The sequence below is a fragment of the Trichosurus vulpecula genome, chromosome 5, assembly GCF_011100635.1.
Source record: "Trichosurus vulpecula isolate mTriVul1 chromosome 5, mTriVul1.pri, whole genome shotgun sequence".
Taxonomy (NCBI): domain Eukaryota; kingdom Metazoa; phylum Chordata; class Mammalia; order Diprotodontia; family Phalangeridae; genus Trichosurus; species Trichosurus vulpecula.
This window is the reverse complement of record NC_050577.1, coordinates 83,048,123-83,067,869: the sequence shown is the minus strand read 5'-3', so window position 1 is coordinate 83,067,869 and position 19,747 is coordinate 83,048,123. Positions and strand designations below refer to the sequence as shown.

The window sequence follows — 19,747 nt, the reverse complement described above, 5'->3', positions numbered from 1 at the left end:
CCAGGTCATCTGATTTCCAAAATCTAGTATTCTTTCCCAATATACCATATTGAATGCAAAATTATGAAATTCATTGAAACAAAATAGGCAAAATACAGCTTTCTCACGGAGTCCATTGTTATATTTTATTATTTTGTTTCTATTAAGGAGTTCTTTGTGTCTTTTTTTAACCCAAAATATTTGAGTATTGTACCTCTGATATGTCCAACAATATATTGTCATGTGGAAGATAGAAAAAACGTATCAGCTATAGAGAAGGTGGAGACCTCATATTTATTTAATACTTTAGAACCCTCAAAATATTTTCAAATTCATTATTTAATTTGAACTCTGAAAGTCCATGAGTTTAACAGGACAGATATTGTTATCTCCCCCCTCCCCTTTTGTTTTTAAAATGGTAAAATGCAGGCCAAATAGATTAAATTACCTAGTCAGTCAAATAGCTAATAAGTTAAAACTAGAACAAGAACCTTGATCAAGCATCGAGCATTCTTTCCACCATATCATACAGCAGGCTTGTTTTGTTTGTTGTTTTTTTTTTCTTTTTGATACTTAGATAAAATGTGAGCTATAATGGAAAATGTATTTTTTAGTTCTATAATTCTCTAACAGTCCTCTGTTGCTTATTTTCAGTTTATCCTATATATAGCTTATTTGTTCATAGTTGTTTTCGTGTTGTCTTCCTCGTTAGACTATGAGCCCCATGAGAATGGGGACTGTCTTCTGCCTTCTTTGTATCTTCTCTGTTTTAACCCAGAGTGCTTGGCACATAGTTCTTATGTTGAGTCATTTCAGTCTTGTCCAACTCTTTGTGACCCCATGGACATTTCCATGGTTTTGTTGTTGTTGTTTTGGCAGAGTTACTAGAGTTGATTTGCTATGTCCTTTTCAAGTGGCAAAAGAATTTGAGTGACTTGCCCAAGGTCACATATCTAGTAAGTGTCTGAGACTGAATTTGAACTCACGAAGTTAACTGTTCTGTCTCTAGGCTGGGTGCTCTATCTACTTCCCCAGGTAGCTTGCCATACATACAATGCCATGCATACATTGTATTATGGGGAGTTTATTCACAGTATTTAGATGTATGATTTTTGCTTTCTGGTTTTCATAATAAAGACAGACCACATTCAATTGAACTAGTTTGCTTTTTTTTTTCTTCATCACCTCCTATTATAGTTTCCCTACTCTACCTCTAAGGTTAATGTTGCCATCTTATAGGTAAATGAACAAAAAAGAAGCTCAGCTATTAATATAGTAAAAGAATTGATCTCTTTTCCCTTATGTGGCACCATGGCCCAAGGACTAGGAAGGGTGAAGCCATTAATGCCCTTCCATTACTTTGATCCATAATGCCTCAAAATGGCAGGGAGGAATGGTATTGGTGGCATTCAGTAACAAAGGAAGAGAAAATTTAATAACATATACAAAGAGTGTCTTTCCTCTGAGAGCATCTTCAATTTATACTACATATATCTTGTTTATACATAATTGTTTACATTCTATTTCTCCCATTAGATTGCAGGTTCCTTGAGGAAAGGGACCATTTTTGTCTTTATATCCTCCTCACTTTGAACAGTACATAGTAAATGCTTAATAAATAATTGTTGACTTGACTACACAAAACCTAAGTGTTTAGAAGTTATTTGGCTGGTACAGTTGGATAATGCTAAAGCTCCTAAGTCCTGATGAATTCCCTTTGGAATTCAGGTACTAACTATGATGAGGTATGGATGATAAGAGACATCTTTTATCTTCTGAAATAACCTACTCCTGACGCCACTTTTATTTGGTGTTTTCTAGGTTCATAGAACATAAGAATATTATCCATGTAAATCCCTACATATGATGACAAATGCCTCTCCAAATGAGTAATTCTGTAACAAAGCATCATCCATAATAGGAGGTAGAGCCTATGCACAAAACCTACATGCACAAAAGAGATCATTCAGTCAAGCCAATAAGCATTTATTAGGTGCTTACATTGTGCAATTTACTGTGCTAAGGATACATATTTTAAAATTTAAATAATTCCTACTCTCAAAGATCGACCTTCTACTGGAAGGGCTTTGCTTAACTGCATCTGATTTAAGGATATCTTTTGAGGCCTCAAAGAGGGATGATGATGAACAGTGATATGAGTATTCAAGTCTCACCAAGATGGCTTTCTAGCTCTTTTGTACAGGAAGGTTCCTATCTCTGCTATACACTGGTCACTTCCTCTTATTGTCTTGGGAATCCAGGGCAGTTGTGGGCAGCTAGGTGGCAGAGTGGATAGAGCACTGGGCCTGGAGTCAGAAAGATTCATTTTCCTAAGTTCAAATCCAGTCTCAGACACTTATTAGCTGTGTGATCCTGGGTAAGTCACTTAACCCTGTTTGCCTCAGTTTCCTCATCTGTGAAATGAGCTGGAGAAGAAAATGGCAAACCACTCCAGTCTCTTTGCCAAGAAAACCCCAAATGGAATCATGGAAAGTCCAACAACAAAAATACATTTTCCAGTATTGGTGCTTACAAAATAGGATTGCTGCATTGACAGCTGTAAAATTTGTAGCTTATAACTTTAGAGCTAGATGGGAATCCACCCTCAAGAAAAATAAAAGGGAAAATAAAAGTCAGAATTTTAGTGATTGGTTAGAATCTTTAGCATTGTATATCTTTAGGAATTCAAGATACAGGAAGACAAGCAACATAAATTTACCTTTTTTTAAAAAACATGTTTCTTAAAAATTGGATAATTGTCAAACTACAAATGATAGTATTTCAATAGATTTACTTGAAACTACTAATTTGCCATTGCTGAATTTAAGGTTTTCAGAATTCAAAAACATTTACCATATCTCTGTTTTGCAAGCATTTAGAGTTTATCTCAGGAGAGCTGGAATGACATGGGGATTCTCACAGTGTTGCTTAGCTAAATAGCACTGTTCAGAACTTTGGGAAAGTAATCTTCCACTGGGGATTAAGAGGTATTCAGGTACACCAAGAAAAAGAGCTAGGGAAATTAGACTAGAAAGAAGCAGGAAGGGGCTAGAAATATATCTCTCAAAATTTTAAATTCAAAGTAATAAAAATATTTCAATATTACATATATTAAACATTAACTTTAGATGTTAATGACATAAGCAAATCAATAAAAAGAATTAAAAGTGGAAGATTAGCATATTACTGTTAAATGAATTACTTCTATGCTATTATTTATGCCTATCTAGTTGAAAAAGATAACAAAACTCTGCAGTGGTTTAAACATCAGAGAACTTAGAGACTGGTCTGACCGTAATTTCAGTTTTTACCGCTGTCCTCATATGAAACAGATTTGATTGAACACACCGATGAATTGTAGACCTTAGAAAATGAATAATAAATTCATTTCTGTGATTGTACTTGAACTGTCAGGTGAGAACCACTCCTTGAGAGTTTACTTATAGTTAATTCAAGGCAATTTTAACACATCAAAAGATATTTAATCTGTTACACTAAACATGAGCAGTTAGGAGGCACCATAGCTAGAGTGCCAGGCCTGGGGTCACGAAGACCTGAGTTCAAAATTGGGCTCAGACACTTACTAGCTGTGTGACCTTGGGCAAGTCACTTAACCCTGTTTGCCTCAGTTTTCTCATCTATAAAATGAGCTGGAGAACGAAATTGCAAAATATTTCAGTATCTTTGCCAAGAAACCCCAAAAAGGGGGTCACAAAGAGTTGGACATGAGTGAAACAACTGAACAACAGTACCAGACATGATATTTCATATCTGTAACAAGAGTCTGAAATGCAAATACATGAGAATTGGCAAAAATAAATGAGCTAGAACCATTCCTCTGTGGCAAAGGACATCAAAAGTTTTCAAAAGAAGAAATGCAATCTATCAATAACCATGTGGGAAAAAATGCTTCAAATCAGTAATGAGACTAAAAATAGTTAATGTCAAAAGAGCTGTGGGATGATAAATAATATACAGTTACTTCAGCTTTTTATTGGTTAACCTATTCTGGAAAACAATTTGGAATTATCCAAGAAAATTTACTAAACTATAGTTTTACTATGAAACTCTAATACTGACTAGAAATTCCACTATTAGATGTACCACAAGGGGTCCCATCCTATTATAGTTTCCCTGGTCAGAAAGGTGTTCCAGATATGCTAAAATATTCACAGTAATATTTGCAGTAGCAAAGGAACACCATAGTTGACCATTAATTGGTGAATGCCTGAACAAATTGTGGCGTATAAATAGAATATTATTATTATTGTACTTGAAGAAATTAAAAATATGAGAAATTCAGAGAAAGAAAGGAAGACTTGGATGAGTTGATACAGATAAAAGAGGCCAAACCAGAAGAACAATACATACAATTTTTACAATAATATAAATGAAATTACTATAAAAATCAGAAATCAGCTCAAATGTGATGACCATTGTTGGTTCTAATGTTGGAATACATAGTTCCCTTAACTCATGTTCTCTGTGGACATGTCTCACTTCCCTCCTAGATCATAGGGGTCTTCGAGTGTAGGGACAGTATCATTTTTCATCTAATACAATGCTTTGCACATTATAATACTTAATAAGTATCTGTTGAATTAAAGGAAACTAAAGTTGAGCCAGAGCACTATATGTATATAGTTGTTTGTATCTCATCACAGTCATTAAAATATGAGCTCCTTGATAAAGGGGCTGTTTTTGTAGGGGTGGGGGCTGTTTTTTGGCTTTCTGCATGTCCCCAGCAACTTATCACAGTACCTGATGCAAAGTAACCATTTATTAAAGGTAGACTGAGTGACTGACTCAGGGTTTTTTTCAGGAGCTCAAAAAACAGGGAAGATGGTGGCTAATGTTAGTGATTAGCTAGTTATCATCAATATATTCTTATTGGTAAAAGCCTCCTCTGTCATCACTACTGTTGGCTCTAACTAAGGAATCTAAACTGCCTTCTTATCCAAGCTGTTCCTTTCCTCATCCAGAGATAAATAACATATTAAGTGCCTAATAGGTGTCATGCACTGTACTAAGTGCTGGGTATAAAAAGAAAGGCAAAAGTACTGTTCTGTCCTCAAGAAGTTCACATTCTAATGGGAGAGATGACATAGAAATAACCATGTATAAGCAAGATTTATAGAGAATACATAGATGGAAGGCACTGACTCAGGAAGGACCAGGAAGCTACAAGATGTGATTGAGGGGGCAGAGCATTCCAAGCATGCAGAGCAGCCAATGCCAAGGCACAAAGTCAGAGAGATAAAGTTTTGTTTTGGTTTTGTTTTTGCTAGAATAACAAAAAGGCCAGTTTTCACTGGATTGTGAGTACATGAAGGAGACTAAAGTATAAGAATGGAAAAGTAGTGAAGTGCCAGGGTGTGAAGGGCTTTATCTGCCAAATAGAGAATTTTATATTTGATTCTAGAAGTGATAGGGAGCTATTGTAGTAGATTGACTTGGGAGATACAACATCAGACCTGAACTATAGGGGAAATCGTTTTGGCAGCTGAGTAGAGGATAAAGAGGAATGGGTAGACTTGAGGCACAGAAACCAGTTAGAAGACTAATGCCATACCCTAGGTGAGAGATAAGAGCCTGTACTAGGATAGTGGCTGTGTATGTGGAAAGAGATGAGGAGGATACTGAGATTGCAGTCCTGGGTTACTGGGAGGTTAGGATAGTGGTTAGTACCTCAACAATAATAAAGTTTGGAAGAGGAGAAAGGATTTGAAGAAAAAATAATGGATTCTGTTTGAGACATGTTGAATTTGAGATGCCTCTGGGACATCTAGTTCAAGATGTCTAAAAGATTGTTGAGGTTCTAAGCCTGGTGCTCACAATAGAGAACAGGACTTATATGTAGTTTTGAGAATCATCTTCATAGAGATGATAGCTCAAACCCATGGATGCTGATGAGATCACAAAATGAGATAGTATAGAAGGAGAAGAAAAGAGGACTGGATGCAGATTCTTGAAGATTCACCCATAATTGATGGGTATGACTTGGATAAAGATCCTGAAAAAGACACCAAGAAGGAATTATCAGACAAGTAGGAAGAGAACCATATCTGTCTCTCTCTCACACACACACACATGTTGGAAGAATATATATTCAAAAGGAGAAGGTGGAGGCTACAGCAAAGTCAAGAAAGTTGAGGATTGAGAAGAAGTCATTAAATTTAACAACTGAGAATACTGGTGATTTTGGAGGAGGCAGTTGAATGATGAGGTTAGAAGGCAAATTGCAGAAGGTTTAGAAGTGAGTGAAACCAGAGGAAGTGAAAGTACCTAGTATAGAAAGCTTTCTCATTTATTTTAGCCACAAAGGGGAGGGGAGATATTGGACAATAAATAGGGGGTGGCCAAATGAAGCAAGGGTTGTTTTTGTTTTTTTAAGGGTGGAGTGTGTGGGGGGAGGGTGTGGGAGGGGTTGGGTGTGTGTGTCTCTTTCAGCGAAGGAGCCAATAAATAGGAAAAGATTGAAGAAGAGGAAATGAGGATGATAGCTGGGGAATATGTTGAAGAAGATGGATGGAGATGGAATCAAAGTTACCTTACAAGTGTTTGCCATGGCAAGGAGAAGGACCATCTCTTCATCCGACAGGAATAAAGGAAAAGATAATGGAGGAAGACATTTGAGTAATCTGAGATAAGGGTGAAGGGTGAAGAGGGGGCTGTCAAAATGGTTACAGTTTTTTCAGTGAAAGTGAGGTCCTTGGCAGAGAGGGTATGGGGAGGGAGTACAGTGAGCAGTTTGGGGACTAAGCAACAAGTTTGGAATAGCTACCCAGAAAATAATATGTACCATATAGGGGTGTGCGTGTGTGTGTGTGTCTTGTGCGTGTGTGTGTGTGTATGTATAAACTATTATATATATATATATATACATAATATTATTATATATAAAAATAGTTTATACACACACACGTATATGCAAAACATTTCTGCTTAAAAAGCAGATAGAAGGTAACCTCTAAGGGGATGGCATCAGCAGGCTGGGGGTAGGAAGTAAGAACAAGAAAGATCTAATGAAGACAGAGGAAATTGAGTTAAATCTTGAAAGACATCAGGGACTTCCACGAGTTGGAGATTAGAAGGAAAATCATTCCAGGCATGAGGGACAACCTCCTTCCCCTCCCCCACCCTCCAGAAAAGTGCAGAATTCATAAATAGTAACATTTATTAAACAGGCTAGAGTGTCATGTGTGAGAAGCAGCCAGTAGGCCAGTATTTTGTGGATCATAGATTGCATAAAGAGTAGTAGTTGGTGATAAGACTAAAAAACTAGATAAGGCTAAGGTGTAAAGAGCTTTAAATGACAAACAGAAGTTTATTTTTGATTCTATAGAATAGGGAGCCATTGGATTTTTTTTGAGTAAAGGGATGATAGACTTATGCTTCAGGAAAATTACTTTGCCAGTTGTATGGAGGATGTATTGAAGTAAAAATCATATTGGATTTGAGGCAAAACTAATTAGGAGGCTGTTGTTGTAGGAGTCCAGATGAGAGGGGATGAAGGCCTAAATTAGTGTGATGGCTTTGCAATAAGATTCGGTGTCTGTTTGGATACATTAGGTGAGTGAGAGTAAAGAGCCAAGTATGACACCTAAGTTGCAGACCTGGATAACTGGATGGATGGATGGATGGTGGGACTTTCAAAAGTAATAAAGAACTTCAGAAGGGGACTGGTTTGGGTAAGAAAGATAACGAATTCTGTTTTAGACATGTTGAGTCTGAAATGCTTACAGAACATCCAGTTTCACCTGTCTGATAGTAGTTGGTGATGCGGGACAGGGTCTCAGAAGAAAGACTGGGACTGGATGTATGGCTTAAGAAAGGCTTCTGTAGAAATTGACACATGAACTTCCTTGAAGGAAACTAAGGATGCTAAGAAGCCAATAAGAGGAGGAATTTCATTCTAGGCATAGGGACAACCTGAATACTTCAAACATATGAAATCATCAAATCAGGAGCAAATTATGCCAGAAATCCATCAAGTGAGAATTATTTTCTTTGCCATTGTATTCTCTTCTAGCTACATACTGGGCTGGTGGAAGAAAAGGGGAGCAGACATTTTTCCAGTGGAACTATGTGTCCCCCAGGCAGGTTGACTAAGAGAATGGTGAGCACAACAGGAAGTATGTTCCTTTCTTGCTGTGATCATGAGGGCAGAATGGCAAGACTTGGGTCCTGGGATAGACAGGTGCCTGGGCAACAAAGAGACCTGAAGACATAGATTCTGACACTTGGGAAACAAGAGTTTCTCTGCTCCCCTCCCCAAAACCTATTCTCTTATTTCTTCTTTCTGTCTCTTTCCCATGCAGTCTCTTCATCTTTTCTCCATCTTCTCTTTCTCAGCTTAGACGTGTCAGTCCATTTCCAGTGGGGTGTAGCATGGGAATGAGCATGTTTCCTTATCACCTCTTGTCACTTAACAGAAAATTCATTTGTCCAATATGGGAAAAGGTTTTGTTCCATCTGATGATTTAGGTGTCTTACAAGTCTGGGAAGTGTCCTGAGGTTCCAAAAGGTTATTAAATGACCTGCTGAGTGTCACAGCATTAGAACCAACTTGAGCCTCAGACCTCAGGATGCTTAGCCCTACGCTCTGGCCCTTTACCATCCAGTCTCTTCTACTGGGATGAGGGATGGGTTTATTTCTTATTTCTCTTTTGAATGGTTTTGAGCAGATATTTTGTTCCCTTTTCTACATTGGACGTTCTGGGTCTATAGATGGAAACCCTTGTGAGGTTTGTGTTACTTTTTATTCCTTAGCAATCTCTTAGAGTCTTATTGAATCTTTTGCTTTTTCTGAAATGTAAATCCTTGGGGTAGAGGAAGGAAAGCATTTTTTAAGCATTTACTATGTGCCAGACACTGTGCTAAGCACCTGAGATACAAATACAATTCAAATAGCTAGTGACAACATACATATAGAAGTGGTCACCAGGGAAGAGTGTGTCTCTAGGAATTCATAGAAATGCCTTTTCCAGGGGGAAAAAATAAAAGGTAGGATAGTAGTATTGATTTGATTACTTAGCCTAGAGCAAGAGGGACTTTCATGGGTTTGATGTAACAAGAGGATGGATGACAAAATTGGAGGAAGGAAAGTTTGATGGGTATAAATCATGACCTGGGCCTGGCTAGATATTGTGGACTTAGTTTGTGCTTACTCATCCACCAGTCAAAACAGTTTGACTCAGAATATGAATTCCAAAGGTCAGTGGACTAATTCCCATAAGAACTAGAGTATTTTTCTGGCTCTGCAATTTGGAGATGATGTGCCAGGTGGATAAAAGGAAGGCAACAGGGAGATGGTGGAGATGATTGACTATATGGAATGTGAAGTTGCAATGCTATATCTGTAACAATGTTTTTTCTACTTTTTAAAAATTATTGCTTTTCATTCACATTTCAGTTAGTGTATGCTTCTGTGATTAGCCTGAGGACCACAATTTATATCCCTATTTTCGTAGGAAAACATGTTCAGAATTCCCTACGAATTTCATAATAACTTGTTTGTAAGTTGAGTCATTTTCAGATTGTTTCAGGCATCAAAAGACCAACTTCAATTGGAAACAAATTTTTCTTAATGACTCAACTTTTTTTTTCTCCTAACTAAACTTCTTATAATCCCTACGTTTTCTTTGGCTCTCCCACTTTTAAGTTTTGAGAAATGGATTTTTATATTCTGTATTCTGCTTTAGGAAAACAAAAAGTATAATCCTTAAATATGAAAGCTATGAATGGTCATTGCTGTGAACCTAAGACTAAGTGGAATTTTTGGCTGAGATCTATTAAGTGACTTGTGTTTGCTATTTATAGGTCATTTTTAAATTTATAATCCCCACAGATACACAGAAGAGCATTTTGTGAGGCAGAAATTCTACGTGGGAGTGGTCAGATTAAAGAATCAGAGTTTTCCATTTTACATTTGTAATTCTTGAACTCTGAAGGTATAACAAGTCGAGAGAAAGGATGGCTAAAAATAGATTCTTTTATGTTATTTTTATTTATTATTTATTGTTACCAAAAAATGAGTAAGGCATTTATAATGTGTTTTTCCTCTGTGTTCAGGTATATGTCTCGAGTCCATGGTATGCATCCAAAAGAGACAACACGTCAGCTGAGCTTAGCAGTGAAAGATGGGCTTATTGTGGAGACCCTAACTGTAGGCTGCAAGGGTTCAAAAGCTGGTATTGAACAAGAAGGCTATTGGTTACCGGGAGATGAGATTGTGAGTATAATCTGGTAAATCTCACCACATTTCTGTGTATATATTGACTTAAAATATTTGAAAAACTTGTGTTTAATCATTGTTAATTTAGATGCAACTTATAGTAGTAAAGATTTTTCATAAATTTACTATTATTTAAATGTTTGAAATTGAAGAGACTTTTCATCAAAATTAAGAGCCTTCATTAATAGCATTGTCATGTTCCTTGGATATCTTTCAAGAATTACTGGTTTTTTAAAAGAAAAAAAACCTCTTTATTGAGTTTATATTGACTTAAGTCTGCAGAAGAAGGGAAAAGCCTTCTTTTTTAAAAAGACATTTCTTTCTTTAAAAAAAATTCATACCCCTCTGAATTAAAGATTTCCACATGAGGCCATCTGTAAGTAGTAGCCTTTGAAAAATGTTTTCTTTTAGGAACTGTATGTTTGAATCAAAGACTCAGGTTGACAGTTTGATATTTGAAAAGAATGGACCTCAGGGGAATGATGTTAGGGCCTAATTAAGGGCTTCAGGTTGAATTTTGGTACTAGGTAAAAAGGATCCATATGTTAATTTTTTCCAGGCTGTTACCTTAGTAAACTAGTGATTCTGCCTTTTTTGTGGCATATATACAGAAATCAAAATAGAAAGGCTAGTAGGTTGTTCTGTTCTATTTTTATCTTGTTCTTATTTTTAGATCTTCACCTGCTTGGATTATATTATAAACATCCATTTTATCTGCTTGTTTTGCTTCAGTGATTATTCCTAGTAGTAACATTTCTCTTTTTTTCTTATGAAAAATTGATTTTTAGTATATAGCGTTTCTAATTCCTTCTTTGAGTTTCTCATTTTTCAAATTTCTGGTATGGAAATGATGTTGTCTTTAAAGGTACACTATTTTAAAATAATTGTTTGAGAATATGCAGATTAAAAAATCGATTGAATTTGATATGGCTTAACTATTTGAGTATCATATAGTGTTTTTAAATTAGTTCATGATAGCTTTAAATTAAAAATCGAAAAGATGACTTATACCTGTGTCCTTTCCTAGCTCCTCAGCAGGAGTTAACTAACAAATACTGCTTCAGACTCAGGCTCATTCACAAAAGCAGCAATTTTGGTCTGACAGAGTTATAAAGTTGGATAAGTAAACTGTATAGCACTTTATGTTAGTTGAGTTGAAATTGAACATGAGAAAATTCATGTTCAATGAGTGAGAAAATTATAGAACAAAACTATGTATAATTGTCTGATGATGTAGGCAATAGTATACTGAAAAAAAAGCGTTACATTTATATATCACAGTTACTCTCTTGTGTACTTTATAAAAATAAAAATGTTTCCAGTGAAATTATTTTTCTTAAGACATAATGAACTCACTGTCACAAACTATTTAAAAGAAAAAGATTGATTTTTATGATTTTGTGGTCAGGGTTAGATAAGGGCTTTCAGCTTCTCTGAAACACATGATATAGTGTGCTCTTTTACTCAGTGATTATTTTTAACTGCATAGGAAGTTGTCATCAACCACTGTAGTCCACAGACTTAATCCACAGGATCTAAGTTCATCGATCACCTGGACTTTTCTTCATAAAAGCTATTTCTCTGTTTGCCTACAGTATAACTTACAACTCTAGCCTTTTGATCTCTGATGAACATTTTTATGCCTTTGTTCTGTCTCTGTAAGTTATTTACCTTTTCCCTCTATGTTTCGTTTTCCTAAGTGCTTTCGTTCTTCCCAGGTTATTGCGAGATTTTTTGTTCAGTTCTGTTCCACAAATATTTGTAGAGCCCTACTATGTGCTCAGCACTGTGGTAGATGGTTTGTCTTAATTATTTTATATTTTTGTTTGTTATTGATTCCTATTTTACAGCAGCATTTTTTTTACCATTTATTATGGGTTTTGCACCCAGAGAGCTTTTATGAATTCCTATTAAATCAAAATCTGTTCTTTATATAATAAGCACTTAATCTTCCCAGTCTTTTGTTCTTCCCCTTATGCATTCACACTTAATGAGTTATCTCAAAACATGGTTATGTATTTGTATCAAATTTGTTACCTGGTATAGAAAATGAATATTTATGAAAAATCATTTTATGGGATAAAAAAGAGCTAAGTCTAATGTGCAAAGACCACACAAATTCTCACCAACTATACATGCATAATCACCAGAAAGGGGCCTCTTTATACTTTGTCAGTTATAAGAATGTAATATAAAAAAAATTGTATAGTAATTATCCTTAAAGGTACATACATAGAATACACTTAATTAAGAGTAGGAAAAATTTCTGTGTGACTTATAAAATCCTTTTTAATAATTGCACTTCATATATGGTACTAACATATACCAACTACCTTGGATAGCTCTGTAACTGGAATATTTAAATTTAAAAGATTTATGTGATAGCCCATTTATCTTAGATTCTAACCCTCTTTCATTAGAAGTAGGGGGTAAAATCAGGTGGATATGATGTGACATTGGGAGGGTCAGCTAGGATTTTATCTGTTTGTTGTTTGTAAACTTTTTAAAAGTCATAATACCTTGCAGTGTAGCAGGGTTCCATAATAAAGAGGAAACACTTTTTTTCCCACCTTAAACTCTAAACTATAAATGGGGAAGGGAAAGATTATCTCCTTTCTTCAGTCCCTGCCACTTGTATTTGGGATACCTTAGGTGGAAAAAGACAGCAGGGAGTTTATTTTTTTTTTTACTTACTCATCCCAAGAGGCTTTTGTTGGCAAAGAGAACATCCATTAGTGATTCTGTGGGCCAAACAATCCAGACAACATTCCCACTTCAACAAACAATCCATTTACTAAATGTTTCTTATGTATAAGACATTTCCATTTACTAAATGTTTCTTATGTATAAGACATTTCAACATGTGTTCCCTGCCTATACTTTCTTGTGGGCAAATGGTTAAAGTATTTTTTAAATTTAAGGATAGTATTATCTTTAAATATTAGTGTTTTAAACTGTGTCAGTATCATGTCAATCTTCCTAAGAAAATTTTAAATTATTACTAGTGAAAATATCTTAAGTATCTTCTAATTATACATTTTTAATAGTGGCTTTAGCTGTCAGTTTTATTAAATTTTAGGAGGTTATGAAGGTTGTAGAATGTAACCTGCTGGTGGCTTTCATCTATTGAAAAGAATTTCATTTTTTAAAAAGAATGTAACCTGTTAATACATGTTTTAAAATAAATTTGTATTTATCTTTTGTTTTTACATCGCATAAATTTCTTCTAGCATACCTCCTCATTTCTACCCCCAAGGAAAAAATAAACAAAACCAATCAAAACATCAAAAAAATCTGAAAATCTACACAGTATTCTATATCTTTGGAACTCATTTCTGCAAAGAGTGGGGGGCAATGTCTTCCATCTCTTCTTTGTGACTATGCTTATTCTGTGTCATCCTGCAGAATTCACTTTGGGTTTTCTGATTGTTCTTTCCATTTACATTGTTGTAGTCATTGTATATATTTGTTTTCTTGGTTTTGATTACTTCACTTTGTATCAGTTCATTTAAGTTTTTTCGTACTATTCCATAATCATTTCTTACAGCATAATATCTCATTACTTTCAGGTACCACAATTTGTATAGCCATTCTCTGGTTAGTGGGCATCTGCTTTCTGTAACATTTTTTCTAAAGGCGTACATACTGGGTTTAGTTTTGTTGTTTCTTTTTTTAACTGCATGACATAGTAGAGTGGAGGACCTAGCTTTGCATCCTATCTCTGATACTTATGAACTGTATGACCATGAGCTGGTTACTTAATTTCTTTTAGCCTCAGTTTCCCCATCTATAAAATGGGGATTATAATGCCTATAATATCTTGCAAGATGGTTTTGACGAGATAATTTATGTATAATACTTTGAAACCTTAAGGCTTTTTGTAAATACCTGGTTATTTTTTTTAAAATGCTGATCCTATGTGCACCAACTCTTTCTTATAGGGGCAGGTTTGCTATGATGAATAATTTCTGGGCTGGTATAGCATTGACATTATCTTTTCTAAGGGTAAGAAAAATTTTAAGGAAAACTGAAAGTCAGATATCACTTTTTAAATCATTATATTGGTAAAGAGTTAGAGTTAGGAATTTCGAATAAAGTATCATTTTTCTTCATTGGATGCTTTAGTAGGAAAACAAGGCAGTGCTGCAGAGCTCTGTGGTAAGTGAGCAGCTATAAACAATAGCCTTGAGTACGGCTGTTGCTCTAGCATTGCCCTCTCTTCCATGCTGGAGCTATCTGTAGCCAGAACATAAAAGTAGGGATAATTGAGGCTCTCTACTAGTAGAGCTTGAAACTAGCCTTCATGATACTACTTAAATAGAACTTTATAGACAAAAGGGAACAAATATAGATTGGACTTTCGGTCACAACAGAGCAGCACAACCACGGAGTTTGTTTTTCCCTAGGTGTTTCCTTCTGTGTCTTGAGAGATACTTCCTTCTCTGTGCTCTGTTGTGGTTCCAAAACGAGTAATATACACCAGCCATGCTACCCCATTACCTAAGTTAGACACACACAAGGGATTTGGCCATTATATGTTTTTGTCATTTAGTCAGCAATAATCATGTCCTTGATAGCTTCTTCTGATTTGTTACCTCTTCCTATGTTGTATCAGTGTTGAGAGTTTGAGAGTTCACAATACACTTTCACTTACCATAACAGCCTGCTTTTTTTTTTTCTTTTAGAAAATTTGAGAGAAGAGTTATGCTACAATTTATCTCATAGGCTTTGCAGAGTAGGGACATTCTGGTGTATCACATAGCCATCAGCAGCTAGAAGTTTTTCCTCCAAACAGAAGAAGGGAACCTATGGTGGATAGAGTATTAGACCTGGAGTCAAGAAATTGAGTTCAAATCTGGCCTCAGATTCTTACTACCTTTGTGACCCTTGGACAAGTCATTTAACCTCTGCCTGCTGCAATTTACTTTTCCATAAAATGAAGATAATAATAGCACCTACCTTTCAGGGTTGTTAATGTGAGGATAAAATGAGATATCTATAAAGTATTTTGCAAACCTTAAAGTACTACTTTATAAATTCTAGCTAATATTACTGTTATTTCTTAAAACCCTGTTGCTTCCCATCTCATAAAGTGTTGCCACATCAGCCATTCAATTAATGAGATTATTCCTTAGGCAGAATTTTCCATCATCAGCAGGGTTTGAATTAAGGGTTTTCTTTCAAGGAGCTATTTCTGTTATTAAAAAAATAGCCTCATCTCTTTGAGTTCAAAATGCAGATATTAAATTTTTGCAATCCATGGGCAGTGAGATTTCCTTATATTGTTGTGTAAGGTGATATATAAGATAACCCAGTTTTGAATTTGACCACTTACTCTTATAACATGTTTTAACTGACTGGATCTGGGAATCAGTATAGTTAATGTCATCTGTCTGATGACCACTGTATTGTTACAGTCCAGAGTATAGCCTACAGTTTTGCAGATCTATTATTAGGGAAAGTAAAAATCAGAAAACAGAAAATTCATTTTGAATGTTAATTTTGAAACTGATCAAAGTGTAAATTGAGCATTGCTATACATCATTTCCCCATTTACTTACCTGCCAAACCTGAACTCAGGGTCTCTTGTTTCTTCTTTCATAGTTGATGTCACTACAAAAATAATACAATACAGGGAATGTAGCTTACATTTTCTGTTGGAATGCTTCCACCAATTTGTTTTGCTGCTTATGATTCAAGAGAAACTGGAAACTTGAACTCAGGTCTTGGCTGTTAAGTTCTTCTACTTCAGTTTGAATACTTTCTTTCCACTCAATCCTGTTTGTATTGCCTGGTAAGCAGAATTTCATACTATTTTAACACCCAAACATATATAGCTACTTTTTAAATGAAATGGTGAAATTAATCCTTTATTCTTTTGCTCCAGATTATCTGTCTCTTTCTAAATTCTGTGTTACTCTGATAGCATAATTAGAAATATTTTTTCATCAGATTCATGTACTTTCATGAGAAATTGAATATACTACTACAAAAGTGAAAAACAAACAGTAAATTATAGAGATCTAATTTTATGTTGTAGCTATGAATGAAAAATACTGGGAAGGTAGTATGACAGTAGATAGAAGACCAGGTTTGGAAACAGGAAGGCCTGGATTCATGTCCTGCTTCTCACATATTTACCGTGACCTTAGATTACACACTTAACCACTCACCTCTTTAGGCAACTCTTTCGGCAAATCCTATAAATTAGAAAAAAGTCATATATCTTCATAGATTGTACCCTAGGAGTTTCATCTACTGATACAATCACAGAGCCCTACCCACTCACCCACACTCCACCAAAGAAAAGAAAAATAATGTATTCAGCACAGTATTTAATAATATCATCTATATATTTTATACATACATGTATTTATATGTGTATGTATTTATTAAGGAAAGCTGAATAAAGTTGAAACCTCCTTTTTACTCTAAAACAATTGGCTAAGTGGAAAGCGCATGAAACTTAGGAGACCTGGGATTCTAGTCTTGGCTTATCTACTAATTTGCCTTGTCACTCTGGACAAGTAATTTAATTTCATTATCCTTCAGTTTCCTTATCTGTAAAATGGAGCTAACAGTGCCTGACCTTAAATATGTCAGTGAGATGGAAAGGATTACTATCAACAGGATATATGGTTTTACAAATTGGTAATCAGTCCTTTGGTCATCGTGGGTAAGTAGTAGATTCATGTCACACTAACAGATTCAGGTATCTAGACTACTGCTGAATTATGGAAATTTTTAATCCTTATAAATTAGAAACTTTTGTTGACGTGCTGAGTTCACTTTCACATTATATCAACCCCATTTGTATTTAATAGTATTTAGAGTAAATTTTAGACTTTAAGATTCATTTTTCTTTTCATTGAAGTTTTTTATTCTTTTTAATACATTCACTTTTACAATGAAAATAAATATATTGGTCAACATGATTTTTTTTCTGATATCACTAAAGCATTCACTATGCACTAAGAAGAAGATCTTAAATTTTTGTGTTATAGTTTAATCCTTTTTAAACCACTGTAGATATTTGTTTGCATACTATTTATTCATGAATTATAGTTTAAAATTTGGGAAAACATAAAAATATGAAGTAACTTGCTTAAATTGTAGTAGAAATTATACCGGGTGTTCCTAAAGTCTGGACACAGGCAAAAATGCATGGTTTCAAGAAATGAAATGATTGAAATTTTCAACAACATTTTATTTAATTGGAATATTAACAAATAACATCTTCAGTATGATTTCCATCATTTGTGATGCAAAGGTTGATACGCTTTGCAAGATTCATGTGAACTTGATACAATAACTCAATAACTCCACATTGCCATCAATTTTAGCACATTCACTCTTGGAATATGAATATGAAATCATATGATATTATTTGAAGTTGAAGATGTTATTTGTTAATTTTCCAATTAAATAAAATGTTTTTGAAAATTTCAGTCATTTCATTTCTTGAAACTATGCATTTTTGCCTATGTGTACAGATTTTAGGAACACCCTGTATATCAATATTGTGTTTCGGTACATTTTTCATGTATGAATTCCTTTGTAACTCTGTGTATATTGCGATGCCATGCAGAATTGTAGGATGTAGGTAAGAAATTTTTTTGTCTATGTCTTAAAAGTACTATATTAGGAAATGTTTCTTCAGGACAACAGTCCAAAACAAGTGACCTCCTTTGGCACTCTGGGGTGTGTCCTGAATTTTTTTATTTCTCTTATACATTTCTGTCTTCTATTAGGATAGTTTAGATCCCTAGATCTAGAGTAATTTCTTAAAACCTACTATTATCACCTGGCTTCCAGTTTTGAAGGACAGTATTCCTGTCTGCTCTTTTACAAGTGGAAGCAAGTTACCCTACGCTTTGCTTTTCTGGGTTACTTTTGACCAAGTTATGGAGTAGCTGATGACATCTGGTGGAAGATACTGAAAGTACAACTAAACTATGCTTACATGCGTTTAATTTTAGGCCTGAATATTTGTATCCAGATTTGTTACTTAAGTCTTTTCTTCTATAAGATATATTATAAGCATCTCTACTTAGATTACATATATTCATTTCTTCTGGTATTTAGTAGAATTTATGTTTTTTATATGAAGAATCAACCCTTTTGGAAAAGCTAGAGTGTGTATTTTCAATTGCCATGTTGAGATTGAAAATAGTCTTTAGACCATACAAATTTTGTCAGGAGGCAGTTAGACCCTGACATGAAGTAATCTCTATTCATCAATCAACAGCCATTCCTAAAGAACCTATTATGTGCCAGATATTGTACTAGGTGCTGGGCATACAAAGGCAAAAAGTCAAACAGCCCTTGCTCTAAAGGAGCTTCCAGACTATTTGAGAGATCAACATATAAAATAGAAGTAGATACAGAATTTGTACAAAGTAAATGCATTGTATGTCAGGAAAGACTTCAGAGGCATTCTAGGTTGAAGAGGTGAGGGGGTGATGCGTGCTAGGCAAAGAGGATAGCCAGTACAAAGACCAGAGGAACAGCAAGCTAGACCAGAGAGGGAAATGTGCTGAATAGGGCCAGACCAGTAGATCAGTATGCTCAGAAGTTTATATTTGGCCCTAGAGGTAATAGAAGACTCTTAGATTTTATTGAAAAGCAACCTGATCAGTCCTGTGCTTGAAAAGCAAATCACTTTGGCAACAAAGTAAAAGATACATGAAATAGACAAATTTCTGTATATTTGCCCAATTTTGAGCTATCCGATTTTAGTATATCTTGATTATAACACTAATTTAATTTTGTATTATGAAAAATTTGATCTAAAACTAACCATATTCTATGATAGAAACAACATCTGCTATTTCTTTTGGGGGAAGACTTTTTTTTTTCTCTTGCTTTCTTCCATTAAATGGCCTGAGTTCTATTGACTGCTATTTTGACTGTTTTATGAAAATCACTTCATGGTTAAAAAAATTGAAAAATGTGTAAGTGATGTGAGATTGCAATGCTCTGTTGCTTATACTAAGCCAGATACGTGATACCAAAATCATATAAGGTATCTCCAAACCACTGTAAATAAAATATTCTGATGATCTTTTTCAAATTAAAAAAATTAAGTTAAAATTTAGCAAAACATCTGCACAGAAACTTAGATTGTTAATGTGGAATGGAAACCAGCAAGAGAGTTTACTAAAAACAACATTACATATCTGAAAAGGTTATTTGTATACCATATAGTTTCAAGGAAAATGAGATGAAGACTGTCAATAAATTATCAATGGAGGAATTCTTAAGAGAATGTTAGTTTGTGCCATCCAGTTATTCATGTTATAACTACTAAGCCAGATTATCCCTTGATTCCTTTTATTTGACGTAAGGTGCAAATCTCCTTACCAGCTAAATGAATAATACTATTCATGCTACCTTTTAGTTATGTTACTAAACGTAAGTAAAGTCATAATATTAGCAGCTCAGAAATGTTTAAGAGTTTGTTAAGCTTTTGAATTACATTCTTTAGCTTAGATGCTGGCTATCTTATCAGAGACTTGGTTTATAGAAATT

At 34.8% G+C, this 19,747-nt stretch overlaps 1 protein-coding gene across 4 annotated transcripts in view; it reads left to right on the top strand.

Moving 5' to 3' along the window:
- The window catches only part of ZMYND11 (zinc finger MYND-type containing 11), a 154,016-nt gene that overhangs the window by 86,422 nt on the left and 47,847 nt on the right, over positions 1-19,747 (top strand). For 2 of the 4 annotated variants that reach the window (XR_005010530.1, XM_036762064.1), the window contains exon 3: positions 10,054-10,213. Coding sequence is in view for 2 of the 4 variants with exons in the window: in XM_036762064.1 (XP_036617959.1) it covers positions 10,054-10,213 (160 nt within the window). In the remaining 2 variants the exon portion in view is untranslated. Of the gene's footprint in view, positions 1-8,014; positions 8,099-10,053; positions 10,214-15,927; positions 16,011-19,747 lie in introns of those variants that run through there. The other 2 variants (XM_036762065.1, XM_036762066.1) reach the window with 2 other exon arrangements.